Source organism: Stegostoma tigrinum, chromosome 4 (genome assembly GCF_030684315.1).
Source record: "Stegostoma tigrinum isolate sSteTig4 chromosome 4, sSteTig4.hap1, whole genome shotgun sequence".
Classification (NCBI taxonomy): Eukaryota; Metazoa; Chordata; class Chondrichthyes; order Orectolobiformes; family Stegostomatidae; genus Stegostoma; species Stegostoma tigrinum.
In genome coordinates, this window is record NC_081357.1 from 43,497,077 (window position 1) to 43,512,015 (window position 14,939).

General features: G+C 40.8%; 1 protein-coding gene across 5 annotated transcripts in view; it reads right to left on the bottom strand.

The window, feature by feature from the left end:
* hbs1l (HBS1-like translational GTPase) overlaps positions 1-13,452 on the bottom strand; it is a 167,069-nt gene extending 153,617 nt beyond the window's left edge. For 4 of the 5 annotated variants that reach the window (XM_059645307.1, XM_048530877.2, XM_048530872.2 and 1 more), the window contains exon 1: positions 13,304-13,452. In XM_059645307.1, the coding sequence (XP_059501290.1) occupies positions 13,304-13,346 (43 nt within the window). In that variant the 5' untranslated portion in view covers positions 13,347-13,452. The remainder of the gene's footprint in view (positions 1-13,303) is intronic. The other variant, XM_048530873.2, reaches the window with a different exon arrangement.
* Positions 13,453-14,939: the final 1,487 nt, after the last annotated feature.

Consider the following 14,939-nt stretch of genomic DNA (forward strand, 5'->3'; position numbering starts at 1 on the left):
CAAAACTGAAAATCATACTGATGACAGGATTGAGGGTTGAAGGGTGGGGATGGGGGTGGGATGGCAGTGAATAGAATTCAAGGAGACAGCAAATAGAATACAAAAAGACAGAAAGAAGGAAAAGGGACAGACAAAAAGAGATGTTTGATGGTAAGCTGGCAGAAGAGGGAGATAAGTGCTGGGGGCAGTGCGAACTAGAAATGCAAATGGATGTAAATGAGTTTGGTGTGTTGGAAGCAACCCTTACAAAACAGGGTCAAGGGGTGTGAGGGGAGGGTGCTCACATTCTGAAGTTAAACTCAATGTTTAGTCCTAAAGGCTGTTAAGTAAGCTGGTGGAAAAAGAGGATACTGTTAGGGTTAGGATTAGGATTAGGATTCCTGCAGCCTATGTTAAGCCTCACTTAAGCACTGCTGCAGACCCAGGAGAGAAACATTAGCAAAGAAGCTCAGGTTGATTTTTACTGCAAAAGCATAGGTGTCAGGCAAAGTTGCGATCCAGTCTGCATTTCATCTCCCCTGTGTATAGTCACAAATGAAACAAACTTATTCATCATCCATTATGATTACAGCTGCCCACAGACACTTTATGGTTTTTTGAGCAGCAATTAATCCTCTACAAGGGATCAGAAACTGAAGTTCAGCTGTCAGCTGGGGCTCACTTGCCAACAGTCTGAGTTGAGTCAATCTGCTGTGTGTTTATTCCAGAGATCAATTGAAAAAGACCACAGAAAGCAAAAAGCACTTGAGGATTTGGGGGTCCTCACGCAAAACTCACAAAAAGCTAGCATATAAATTCAGCAATGTAATAAGGAAGGTACATAGAATGTTTATTTCAAAGGGACTAGAATATAGCTAAAACCATACAAGGCATTAGTCAGACTGTTTTGATCCCCTTATCCAAGGAAAGACACACTGGCATTAGAGACAGTCCACAAAAGATTTACTAAGTTGACCCGAGGTATGAGGGGAGTGTCTTAGGAGCAGCAGTTAAGGACATTACCCCTGTACTCACTGGCACTTATAGAAGAATGGATGACACAAAATTTTCAGAGGACTTGACAGGGCAGCTGTGAGAGAGGCTGTTTCTCCTTTTGGGGAAGCTTGAGACCTTGAGTCTTGGAAAAGAGGTCATAATCTCAGAGGAAGGAGTGGCCCATTAGAACAGAGTTGAGTTTCCTTCATTGTTCAGACCTTTGAGTGTAGGAGATGGGGCATCTTGATCAGGACGCTGGTGCGGCCTCTTCTGGAGCACTGCGTGCAATTCTGGTCGCCCCACTATAGGAAGGATATAATTAAATCGGAGGGGATTCAGAAAATATTTACCAGGATATTGCCAGAAATGGAGGGTCTGAGTTATAAAAATAAGCTGTATAAGGCTAGGACAGTTTTCCACTGAAGCATAGGAAGTCGAAGGATGACTTTATTCTGGTCCATAAAAACATGAGGGGCATAGTCAAGTTGAACAGGAAGGGCCTCTTCCTTAAGGTAGTTGAGTTCAAAATTAGGGGTCAATTTTTAAGGTGAAAGGAAAAGTTTTAAAAAGGACATGACAGGCAACCCTTTTTTGACAGAGTGTGGTACGTGTGTGGAATTAACTGCCAGAGAAAGTGGTGGATGCAGGTATAGTTACAACAATTAAAAGACATTTGGATAGGTACGTAAATAGGGAAGATTTGGAAGGATTTAGGCCAAAACCAGGCAAGTGGGAATGGTTTAATTTCAGAACATGGTCAGCGCAGACTAGTGGATCAAATGGTCTGTTTCCATGCTGTATGACTATAATTTTTTTCTGAGGGTTGACACTGAATCTGCGAAATTCTTTAACACCAAGGCCCGTCAAGGCTGGGTCATTCAAGTAGATTCAAGACTGAGACACAGGTTTTTAATCAGTAAGAGAATCAAGGATTACAGGGATAAATAGGAAAACGAAGTTCAGGATTTTTGGATTAGCCATGATCCCAGTGCATAGTGGAGCAGACTCAACAGATTGAATGCTAGGCTTGACCTTTTCAAATTGTGAACGAGAATGTAACAACTACTTTGGCATCATCCAGTATCTACAAATAAGTGGAAGATACTGGCCAGTTCTTCAGCGACCTGAGAGGCATCCCATCTGCACCAAGTGACTAACTCAATTTAAATACTCAAGACATTTTCCTTTATCTATTTGTAAAATTAAGCATTGTCCTGACAATCTCTGCCATCTCCATAGCTTTAGCTAAGTCTTACTGCTTGGTAAACATTGACATAAAGTAGTCATTTCATACATCAGCATGCCTCTTCATTCACCATCAGATCTCCATTGCAGCTCCTAATCAGCCACGCTACTTCTTGGAGAGTCCTTTTATTGTTCATGATTGTACAGACCATCTTTAGTTTTTCTTTCTATGTAGCTGTCAATCTACTTTGGCATTGTGTATTTGCCTCTCATTTCCTCTCTCACTTCTCTGTGCTTTTTATATTCAGTCCACTTCGTCCATGTATCACCAAGCCAACATCTGTTAAACATAACTTTTCTGCTTTATCCTATTCTTTAATACATCAACCTCAGAACTGCGGGTTTGGTTTCGCCTCCCAATGTTCCCTATTGATATTTACAGTAGAGGAAATGTCAGCATGCAGATATCATACAGAACGTACAATAGATCACATTGTATAAGTCAACCTTTGACTCATCCAAAATCCCAAATAAAACAAGGGTCAACTTACACAGTATAAATTGAGAACTATCAGTCCAGATAGTCACCATTCTGAAATGAACATTAACTGTTGCATGACTGAATTTAATTAAACACAAAATCAAGTTTCAGCCATATAAAGTTTGCTTAGATCACAGCTTGAGTACCATGAGTAGCTTTATCACCATTGTTTAGGCACAATATATTGGCTTTAGAAGGAGCGCAGTATAAGTTTAGAAAGAAAGTACATGAATTTCAAGGGTAAAACTGCAAGGAGAGATTAAATAAACCAGGGCTATTTTCTCTACAATTAGGAAGATTTGGAGACAAATTGAATAAAGCTGGCAAGGTGGTAAAGGGAGGGAAAAAGAGCACATTGGAAGAATTGGGATTAACTAATTCTGCCAATTGGAGATTTGATTTGATTTATTTTATTTATTTATTGTCATGCGTATTTTCTTAGAAAATACAGTGAAAAGTGTTGCATAGTGTTGCCACTGTCCGGCACCATATTAAAACACAGACGAGCAATCCAAAACATGTAATATAGAAGCAGAAAAGTAAAGAAATAAAGGTGTTCAACTTTACAATCCTGTTTAAGTGCTCCACCATGGGCCTAGTGGACAGGCACGAATCTTCTTTGCCACGCCACTGCCACTGGAACAAAAGTCGTCACTCTTTGGCCATCTCACCTTCCCCAACACCCTCGAAATCTACGACTTGTGTTACAATAAATATTGAGACAAATAACTTCTGAAAAGATAACTGAATTTCCTGTGACAGACTGAAATGATCAAATGACAAGATTTCAGGTTTTAAGTCTTTTTACTGTTAAAAAAATTGACCACTTTTTTGTATGCAGGTTACACCACAGAAGCTACAAGAAAGAAACATTTAGTATGACTGAAGATCCTCAGCTATGGTTAGATAGTACTTTACACTGTCCTTTCAGAAAGCACTTCATTCATCCAGTCTAAACCATTCTACACTCCAGATGTCGCTTTCCCAGCCATGTGGCCTATAATCCCAGAAGTGGCTTCCACTTCATATGTTATAGTCCGAACTAGGCAAATCCTCTGGATCCTGACAAACCCTATCTCTCAATACAACTGCAAGGTCCCACCTTCCGTCTGGTAGACAACAGTCAGCAGAACTGAGAGCTGTTACTTTCCCTTTTTTTCCACCCCTCTATCTCTGTCAAATTTCCAGCAGACTAACTTCATGTTGAGATATTCAGGGATCTGATAGAAATGCCAGAATCTCAATACTACACTGGCTTTCTATAAAGTCTTCCATCTTTAATCTCAGAGACAACATGAATCAGGTGGGCCTTGTATCAAAGTATAAATTGCTAATTAAACAAGTCAAGACCTCCAATTTCATTCTATCTTGGAATAAAATATGTAGTTTCAAATAAATCATTTACAAATCCTGGCATTCCCATCATCTTGCTGAGACACCTGGAGAGTAACTGTCTATCCAGTCAGCACAGATGTTCTTCCCATTATCCACACGTCTGAAATTCTTGGGCTTTCTCAGCAAGTCTCTCATCATAACCCTTCATCACCATAGCTACCAATGCACCGCAGGTTTGCTGTCATTCGGAATCCAGCAAGTCACATGAACTCCTCCGCACATCCATTCTACCTTAAAGTGAAAGAGACAGTCTCAAAGCATCATTTTATAAACTTCACATTTGCAACATCTGTATGTTAGTCAATTTGAGCCAAACCTTTCAGGCAAACACCTCCAAACGGAAAGATAGTAGTAGAAGTTTGAAATTCTTTATTGCAAATGGTAAGTGATGCTACATCAATCATTGGTTTTAAAATGGAGACTGACAGAGCATTAGTCAAGGTCATTAACTGACATGGATCAAAGGCAGGTATTATGGAGTCTGATCACTTTTAAACTATTGGCAAAAATCTGTAGCTCAGGTTGTAGATGACGTTGCTGACTTGCACACCAAGCCAGCTTGTTATTGTTCATACAAGCCAGCTCACCGATCAAGTCAATAACCTCTGATCACTTTTCAAAGAGATGATGAAACATGATGGAGGTCTTCGTTTAATCCTGCTCCTAAATTATGGAATGCATCTGAATCTACTGAAAGGCCATCTTTCTCTCTTCTGTCTGCTATTTACTCCAGTTTACGCTGGCCAGATATTTCCTCAAATCACCAAAATCAGCCCACCTCCAGTTAACACTTTTATTCTAGATTGCACTTTGTCCTTCTCCATTTGAATCTAAACCTTATGATACCATAATCATTATTCCCATATTGCTCCCTCAATGACTTATTTCATTCTCCAATCCTTGCTTCATCATTTGAAAGTCTTGCTAACATCATCCCTTTAGCCATGTATTATCCTGCAATATCCAATTTCTACTTTCACTAAGAATAATTGAGTGATTGCTATCTTCAACAGCCTGCTTCTAAATTTCTCTCCAACAACAGAACACTAATTCTCTTTGTCCCTATATTGTTGACCCCAACATAAACTATGGCTTCTGGCTTTCCCCAAGAATATTCTGTAACTTCTTCTAGTACCAGAGAAGCAGCAAACATGAGAGACTTAAATGAGTGAAATTCCAAATACCTGTATCAAAGATTCTTCGAAGCCTACTATTAAAAAATTTTTGCCATCTTCTGATCAAATCTAACAATCACTTCCAGTGGAAGAGTCCCTTAGGTTTTCTTTAAATAGTTCAAAATCTATTCTTACAGTAAGGCAATTACACCACAACCAAACCATGTATAACCGTAGATAATAAAATGTGAGGCTGGATGAACACAGCAGGCCAAGCAGCATCTCAGGAGCACAAAAGCTGACGTTTCGGGCCTAGACCCTTCATCAGAGAGCTCTCTGATGAAGGGTCTAGGCCCGAAACGTCAGCTTTTGTGCTCCTGAGATGCTGCTTGGCCTGCTGTGTTCATCCAGCCTCACATTTTATTATCTTGGAATCTCCAGCATCTGCAGTTCCCATTATCTCATGTATAACCGTACTCAAGTTTAATCTACAACTGCTTTTGGGTAGAGTGTCTTTTCCAACTAATGTCTATAAAACCCAGCAACACTAAAAAAAAACTAATTTTACAAACAAATATGTTACAGAGCACTCAGTGTTCAACCAATTCACAAATGTAATGAAATGAAGAATTCAAACCCAGGTGCCATTAGCAGAAAGAGGCATTCATGTTTTGTCTCCACAAAATGCAGAATAAATCACCTTCTTACCACAATACAATAAGCAAAATATCAAAGAAATTTGGAAACAGTACAAAAAGCAGCACTAAAAAATAAATATATTAATAACTTCATTATCAACCTGTTCTGACGTGTTATGATATACTTTTGTGGCCATCATTTCTTTAGGTGGAATACCATTCCTGTGCTACACGACATCTTGAATCAATATGTACACCAAGGAAATGAACCACTTCACTTAAATTCAACACAATCGCCTGGTGCTCAGAAAACCAGTTCTCTGATAAGAGTGCAGCTTATCAACAAATAAGATGATGATAAAAGATCAAATATGTAAAACAGCTCTTTGGAGAAAATAAGAAAATGGTTGCTCAAATATAAAATCGATCCAACTAACTTCTGGAACTGGGTGAGAAATGATTTTTTACTGATTATCAGTCAAATTCTTTCATCCAAAAGGAAAAACCTCTGATTCTCCCAACAGCCATGTTGTGTTGGTTCAAGAAGTTTAGTGGCCTATTGTCACAGATATTTGATGCTGTATTCTCATAAATTCTACATAGATTTCAATTTAAAGCTCCAATCTTGATGTGCAGAAGAGTTGGCCATTTGGCATTAAGCTTGCTCTGCCATTCAGATTTTGGCTGATTTGATTGTGGTCTCATTTCCACTTTCATGTCTGCCCCTACCTTAACCTTCGCCTTTTTGTTATTTAAGAATTAACCTCAACATTGAACAAATTTAATCACCCATCTTCCTCTGCTTTCTGAGGAAGAAAACTCCAGACTAATGACGCTCAAGACAAAATAAATTCTCATCCGCTTTCAAGGGGAGGTGTCTTACTTTTAAAACATTGACTTCTAGCTCTAGGCTCCACTACAAATCAGACACTAGATGGAAGTCTCCTGTTGCTTTTTTTTGCTTCAATATTATCATCTCATTTTTCTAAACAGCAACGGGTAAAGGCCTAGCCTGTTCAACTTTTCTTCTTAAGACAAGTGCTTCATCCCAGGATTGAGCCAAGTGAACATTCTCTGAACTGTTTCCAATGCAATTGCTATGTTTTTTAAATAAGGCAACCAAAACTGTACATACTGCTCCATTTCTAGCATATCAAGATCCTATACACCTGTTGCAAAATGTTTCTACTCATGGATTCCATTTTATTTGTAAAAAAGGACTATATTTGTTCTGCCTTCCTAATGAAGTTGAACATTTCGAGATTCATGCAGTAAAATACCCAGATCTCTCTGCATTAAGCAGCCCTGGAACCACTCTCCAAGCAAATAATTTCTTTTTAAATCTTCCTCTCCAAATGGACAAGTTCACATTTTCCCAACATTATATTCTATCTGCCAAACTTTGTTCACTCACAATGTAAATCCCTTTGAAGGACTCTCCTTCTTCTTTACAATTTAATTTCTAAGCTGTCTTCACGCTATCTGCAAATTTAGCTACCATACATCTACTACTTATTGCTTGCCAATCTGTAAATCACACAATTATTCCTCTGTTTCCTGCTAGTTTACGAATCCTTTATCCAGGCTTTTACTCCTGTCCCAAGAGGTGTTATTTCATGCAGCAAACCTTGATACAGCACCTTTTTTAAAATGCCTTTGGAAATTCAAGCACACCAAATTTAAAGATTCCCATTTATCTATGATGCTTTTTAATTTCTCAAATCAAATAAATTAAATATAATCCCCCTTTCAGAAAATCAAGTTGACATTGATTCTATTATAATTTTTCAAATGTTACACTATAACTTCCTAAATAACATATCTCAGCAAATGCCCTGTGAAAGCTGTCAGGCTAACTGGTCTATTGTTTCCTGTTACTTTTTCTCCCTCCTTTCCAAAGTAAAAGTAAAGATATTAAATTTGCTATTCTGTACTCTTCTGGGACCCTTCCAGAATCTGCAAGAATTTTGGAGGATTATGAGCAATGCCTCCAACATCTTTGTAGCCACGTTTTTTAAGATGCTAGAATGGGGGTGGGACTCATCAAGCTTCAAGTTAAATAGTTTTCCCAGTATGCTTTCCCTCACTTCCATCTCTGAATTTTCAAATATCTTGGGAAGTTTTCCAAGTCTTCTACAGTGAAGGCAGACCATTAAAAGATGGACTAATAATACATCAAGTTATAGATCTAATCATACTCAACTGCATGATCATCCCTCCTTAAGATCAGAAGAGATGATGATTACACAGTGCTCAGTTCCATTTCTGACTCCTCAGATAATCAAACAGCACCAGCCTGTATACAGACAGATCTGGGCGATGTTCAGGATTGAGCTACTAAATGGCAAGCAACATTCATGCTATACAAGTGTCAGGCAATAACCATCTCCAAAAAGACATAACCTAACCATTTCATCTTGACAATAAAAGGCATTACCATTGCTAAATCCCTGACCAGCGCCATCCAGGGCCACCAGTAATGAGCCAAACAAATACTACAGCTACAACAGCAGGCCAGAGACTAGGAATTCTGTAACTGATTACAGTCTTCAAAGCTTTTCCATCATGTGTAGACAAGTCAGGTTTGCAATGAAATACTATCAGAGATAATGGGAACTGAAGATGCTGGAGAATCTGAGATAACAAAGTGTGGAGCCGGATGAACACAGCAGGCCAAGCAGCATCTTAGGAGCACCAAAGCTGACATTTTGGGCCTAGACCCTTCATCAGAAAACTAGGCCCAAAACGTCAGCTTTTGTGCTCCTAACATACTGCTTGGCCTGCTGTGTTCATCCAGCTCCACACTTTGTTATCTTACAATGAAATACAACCTGTTTGCACGAGTAAGTGTGACAATGGCAACACAAAAGGCTCAACACTACCCTGCACAAACCAGGCCAACCAACCAACACACCATCATCAGTAGATCATGGCTACAGTGCATATGATCTACAACAAACACCGCAGCAACTTGAAGGTTCTTCCAAGCCACTGGCCTCTATCAACTAGAAATAAAATAAAAGGGAAAATAGCACATGATCACTACCAACAAGAAGTACTCCTCAAACTCTCACACCGTACTAAAGGTGGAAGTGTATACAGTAGATGTTTACTGTCACTTGGTCAAAATCCTGCAACTGATTTTACTGAATAATGGACCAGGCTCAAAGTATTGAATGGTTTGTACATCCTCCTTAAGTCACAAACATAAGGTGGCACTGGATGATTATTTTAATAGAAATTAATGCAACGATATGGGGAAAAGGCAGGCAAATGACACTAGTCATAAAATCAACACAGTGTGGAGCTGCAGGAACACAGCTGGTTAGGCACATCAGAGGAGCAGGAGAGTTGATGTTTCAGGCCTAGAACCTTCAGGCCTGAAATGTCGACTCTCCTGCTCCTCTGATGCCGCCTGACCTGCTGTGTTCCTCCAGCTCCACACTGTAACGACTCTGACTCCAGCATCTGTAGTTCTTGCTATCTAGCAGTCATAATATCATTGGAGAGAGATAATGGGAACTCCAGATGCTGGAGAATCCTAGATAATCCTAGATCATTAGACGAAGGGTCTAGGCCTGAAACATCAGCTTTTGTGCTCCTAAGGTGCTGCTTGGCCTGCTGTGTTCATCCAGCTCCACACTTTGTTATCAATAATATCATTAGAGAGCTGGTTTCCTGGTGTATTATATATATGTTTAGAGAAAAGAGGAAACACAAGCCCTTCTCCTGAAAGATTCTCCACCTAAAAGCAGTTGCTGACCCTTGATATGCAAGCACTTCTGCCATCATCACTGAAAATTTCCTGGTTCCACCTACAACTATGACTCATCAATAAGAATCAAACTTTTTCATGAGACACCTTGAAATAGGGCAAAATGTTGAAAATTTAAATATCTAATTGACCCATGAAAACAATCCAGCAGTAAAATTATAGATTTTAGCTTGTCAATTTTGGCTTGTTTGCAAAGTGATCATTCCACGCTGTGAATAACTGAAGGAGTACTTGTTGTTTAGAAGGTAACGTTTGCAACGCACAAAAGTGCCAGGCAACAACTATCACCAACAACAGAACCTTACCATCACCGCTTCAGATTCAAAGGAACTGCCAGAGAATTCCTCGCTACCAACACTGAGGTTAACTCAGAGCAAAAACTGAACTGGACTAGCCATATAGTCATAAAGAGGTACAGCACGGAAATAGTCTCTCTGGCCTGAATCGTTCATGCCGCCCAGATATCCTAGATTAACCTAGTCCCATTTGCCGCCATTTGACCCATATCCCTCTAAATGCTTCCTATTCACATATCTATCCAGATGCCTTTTTAATTCTGCAATTGTACGAGTCTCTATCACTTCCTCTGGCAACTCATTCCGTACATACAGCACACTCTGCATGAAAAAGGTGCCGCTTAGTTCCCTTTTAAATCTTTCTCCTCTCACCTTAAACCCATGCCCTTTAGTTGTTGCTTCTCCCATCCTGGGGAAAAGACCTTGTCTGCTTACCCTGACCATGCCCCTCATGATTTTATAAACCTCTAAGGTCACCCCTCAGCCTTCGACACTAGAGAAAACAGCCCTAGCCTATTCAGCCTGTCCCCATAGCTCAAACCATCCAACTCAGGCAACATTCTTGTAAAGTTTTTTCTGAACCCTTTCAAATTTCACAACAACATTCCTATAACAGGAAACCAAAACTGCATGCAGTATTCCAGAAGTGGCCTAACCAATGTCCTGTACAGCTGCAACATGACCTCCTAAATTCTACACTCAATATACTGATCAAAGCACACCAAATGCCTTCTTCACTACTTACAACTCCACTTTCAAAGAACTATGATTCTGTACTCCAAGGTCAATTTGTTTAGCAACGCTCCCCACGACCTTACCATTAAGTGTATAAGACCTGCCCTGACTTGCCTTTCAAAAATGCTATACCTCACATTTACCTAAATTAAATTCCATTTGCCACATAACGGCCATTGGCGCATCTGATCAAGATTCCATTGTACTCCGAGTTAACCCTTTTCACTGTCCATTACACCTCCAATTTCAGTATCATCTGCACACTCACTAGCCATACCTCCTACGTTCACATCCAAACCATTTATGTAAACGATGGAAAGCAACGGACCCAGCATTGATCCTCATGGAACACCACTGGTCATAGGCCTCCAGTCTGAAAATCAACACTTCACCACCACCCTCTGTCTTCTACCTTTGAGCCGGTTCTGTATCCAAATGGTTGTTTCTACCTGTATTTCCCATGATCTAACCTGGATAACCAGTCTACCATTAGAACCTTGTCAATCAGCTCAATGAAGTCCATCTCGATCACGTCCACTGATCTGCCCTCATTAATTCTCTTAGTTACTTCTTCAAAAAAACTAATCAAATTCATGAAAGACAATTTCACACGCACAAAGCCGTACTGACTATCCTTAAATCAGTCCTCGCGTTTCAAAATACAAGGACAGGATTCCTTCCAACAAACTGCCCACCACAAATATCAGGCTCACAATCTGTAGTTCCCTAGATTTTCCTTACCATCTTTCTTAAACAGTGGCACCATGTTTGCCAACCTCCAGTCTTCCAGCACCTCATCTGTGGCTATCATGATTACAAGAGCAAGACAGTGCCTTCAAATTATGCAGAGCAATTTCATTCCTCTCTCCCCAGTGCTTGGCTACATCACAAGGTATAAGTCACCTACAAGCATGAGGGAACATTCCACCCGCCTGAATTGGTACAGCTCTTAACAACAATCAAGAAGTTCAACATCATCCACAACAAACCAGCCTATTTAATCCACATTGCATCCAATATCAAAGCACACGTGACACAGTGGCTCACTGGTTAGCACTGCTGCCTCTCAGCGCTAGGGACCCAGGTTTGATCCCAACATTGGGTGAGTGTCGATGTGGAGCTTGTACATTCTCCCTGTGTCTGCATAGATTTCCTCTGGGTGCTCTTGGCTTCCTCCCATAGTTCAAAGAGGTGCAAGTTAGGTAGCTTGCTTATGCTAAACTGCCCACAGTGTCCAGGATGCGCAAGCTACATGGATTAGCCAATGATAAATTCAGAGTTACAGGAAGAGGGTAGAGGAGTGGGTCTGGTTGGGTTGCTCTTCAGAGGGGTGGTCTGGACTCAATGGGCCAAATAGCCTGCTTCCACACTGTAGGGCTTCTATAAAAAAGCAATGTCAGCAGTGTATCATCAACAAAATGCAGTGAAATAAGTCACCAGGGCTCATTTCACAGCACTTTATCAACCTGCAGCATTTACCACCTATAAAAGCAAGACAGCAGATACAAAGGAAACCTACATTCTGCACATTCCCCTCCAAGCCACACTTCATACTGATTTAGAACTCTACTGTCTTTTCATTACTGCCACCACATCAAAATTCTGGAATTCTCTCTCTAGAAACACTATGGATGCCCCTACTCACAAAGAACTACAGCAGTTCAAGAAGGCAGCTCACTACCACCTTTTCCATAGCAATTAGGTACTCGTCAGTGACAGCCATACCACAAAGATTCTTTTTAAATTAAGGAGTACTTTTGATCTTTGCTTTGTCAAGTCTTTGCAGCAGTAATACAATAGTTGTGATTATTATTAGTTATTTCATGCAGCACATCAGCACCATACATGAAATTGGCTTGGTAGTAACACAAGACTTTTCTGTCAAGTATTACTGAATTTCAAAATGGCTTATCTCTGTTTGAACCTTGTCTAATTTAAGCTTTATTTGAAATTATGCACAAGTGAATGTAGTCTACGTAACTTGAGTACAGTAAGTTGTGACTGAAAAGCTGTAAAATTTCTACATGGCATCTTTGAAACACCACAGCATATTAACACAATTTGTTTTTCTTCCAATTAGAAATACTATGAAAAATTGTAAAATGTGTTATCCACTCTGTAGTACTGTTGTTGACAACACCTCGCTGAATCTGCAAAGCTAAGTGTAATGTTGTTTTGTTGAAATATGCTTCATAAACAAGGCTGTGCTGTGTTGAAAGTCTGCTAAATCTTTTATTCTGGTTGCTACGTCATAATTAGTTAAGAAATTAGTAAATTTAAGCCATATCCTCAAAACTGTACTTGGGGTGTCACTACATCAGCTTAGGGAAAAAAAACACGTTTATCCTAACTTCATCTAGGGAATGTGTATACAGCAACTACTTGACTGGATTCGCACAAAAATCAACAGCGGTTCGGATGATCAATTGTCAATCACCAATAATAAATATGATTCCAGCGAACTCTACCACGACCAAGTTTGTTCTTCAGTTAAACCGAGAGTGAGTGAGAGGCCCAGAGCTGAGCTTGCCCTCTTACTGCAGACAGTGCGGGTTTACAGGCCCGAACGGCCACCGCACTCTACCGACTCAGGGCAGCGGCACAACCTGAGAACAAATCAGCACCCGGTGAGGCTGGTGCTCAAGTACCTTCGTCATACTTCAGTCCGCGAACATTCCTGTGCCTGGCCATGCTGCTCACGGCTCATCCGCGCCTTGTGTTTGCGCTTTACTCGGCGTGACAAATTTTTTTCAGTCAACCACCGTCGCCATGTCCCCGGACCGCGCATGCGTACTGACAATACCCGCCCCTTGCGCCGTCGCCCTCCGCGCACGCGTGCTTTGGAATGGAAAGTCGGACTGCTGGATCCCTTGCGCCCCGGTGTGAGTGACAGCCACCAGGCCCGCCCTGACAGCAATGCAATGTTGTGGCGGGCTACGTCTGTTTGTCTGTGCGTGTGTGTGCAACGTGGCAGGTTGCAATGTGTTTATAATCAAATCAATACGTTCTTGTTTCTTTTCTATCATGGAATGAAAATCTGATACTCTTTCCCCCGCCACCCGTTCCCCCCACCTCCACCAATTCCACATCGGCAGGGAGCAGATTGGACCTGAACCCGGGCCTCCTGGGCCAGAAGTACCGCTGCCACTGCGCTGCACGAGCCCTCGACCGCGCCTGTTGGTTTGGCATTCAGCGCACCGAACTAAGCTGAGACATTGGGATGTATGAGTGCATGTGCCTAATATACCTCCTGCATCTTTACAAATCAATCATTGATTAACATCAGAATGATGCAACGCAATAGGAGCTGCCATTCAGCCCTCGATGGCTGAGCCGGACATTTGTTCACTGCACCCTTAGATGCCTACAGCATCTTCATTTGTAAAGCCCTGCCTGTCTCATTCCTTCAGGTATTTATCCAGCACCCTTCTACGTTTGAATCAGCTACCACTATTCTATAAGTCATTGTTCTAGTTGATGAAGACTCACTACTACATTGTGTTATTTGTTCCCGGTGCCTCGACAAAGCTGAAGATCCCAATTTTTTTTTAACAAGCCATTTCACTTGAAGAATATAGAGTCATACGGCACAGAAACAGACCCTTCAATCTAACTTGTCTTTATGACCTGACATCCCAAACAGAGTTAGTCCCATTTGCCAGCAGTCGGCCCATATATCTCTAAACCCTTCCTGTAATATGGATGTGCAGGTGTTGGACTGGGTTGGACAAGGTCAAAAATCACATGACATCAGATACCAGTCCAACCGGGTTATTTTGAAAACACTAGCTTTTGGAGCTCTGCTCTTTCCTCCGGTGTAATGTGGAAGAGGACCCTGACCAACACAGAATTTATAAGTGGAAAGGTAACACCCAAAAAATGACTCGCTGACCATCTCCTGTTGACTCTTTAATTGCTTAGAAATGAGACACAATTTTCTGTTGACTAAAATGCAAATCCCAGAATTTTTTTCAAGTCTTTGCCCCAAGATAATTAAATGTCAGCGTACACAAGAGGGGATACCTCAGGTAAGACATTGCGTTTATTAAGAATCTTGTTTAGAATCTGTTGGTGTTTTAACCTGGAGCCAGGCTGTTTATTTTTGAACAAAATAGCAACTACACAAACATGTTGGATGAAATAATTCATCCCATAGATTTATATGTGTATGCGTGTGAGAGAGAGAATGTGTGTATGTGTGTGTGAGAGTGAGAGAGTGCATGTGTGCTTAAGAGAGAGCATATGTGAGAGAGAAAGAGAGTCTGTGTGATTGTATGTGTGTGA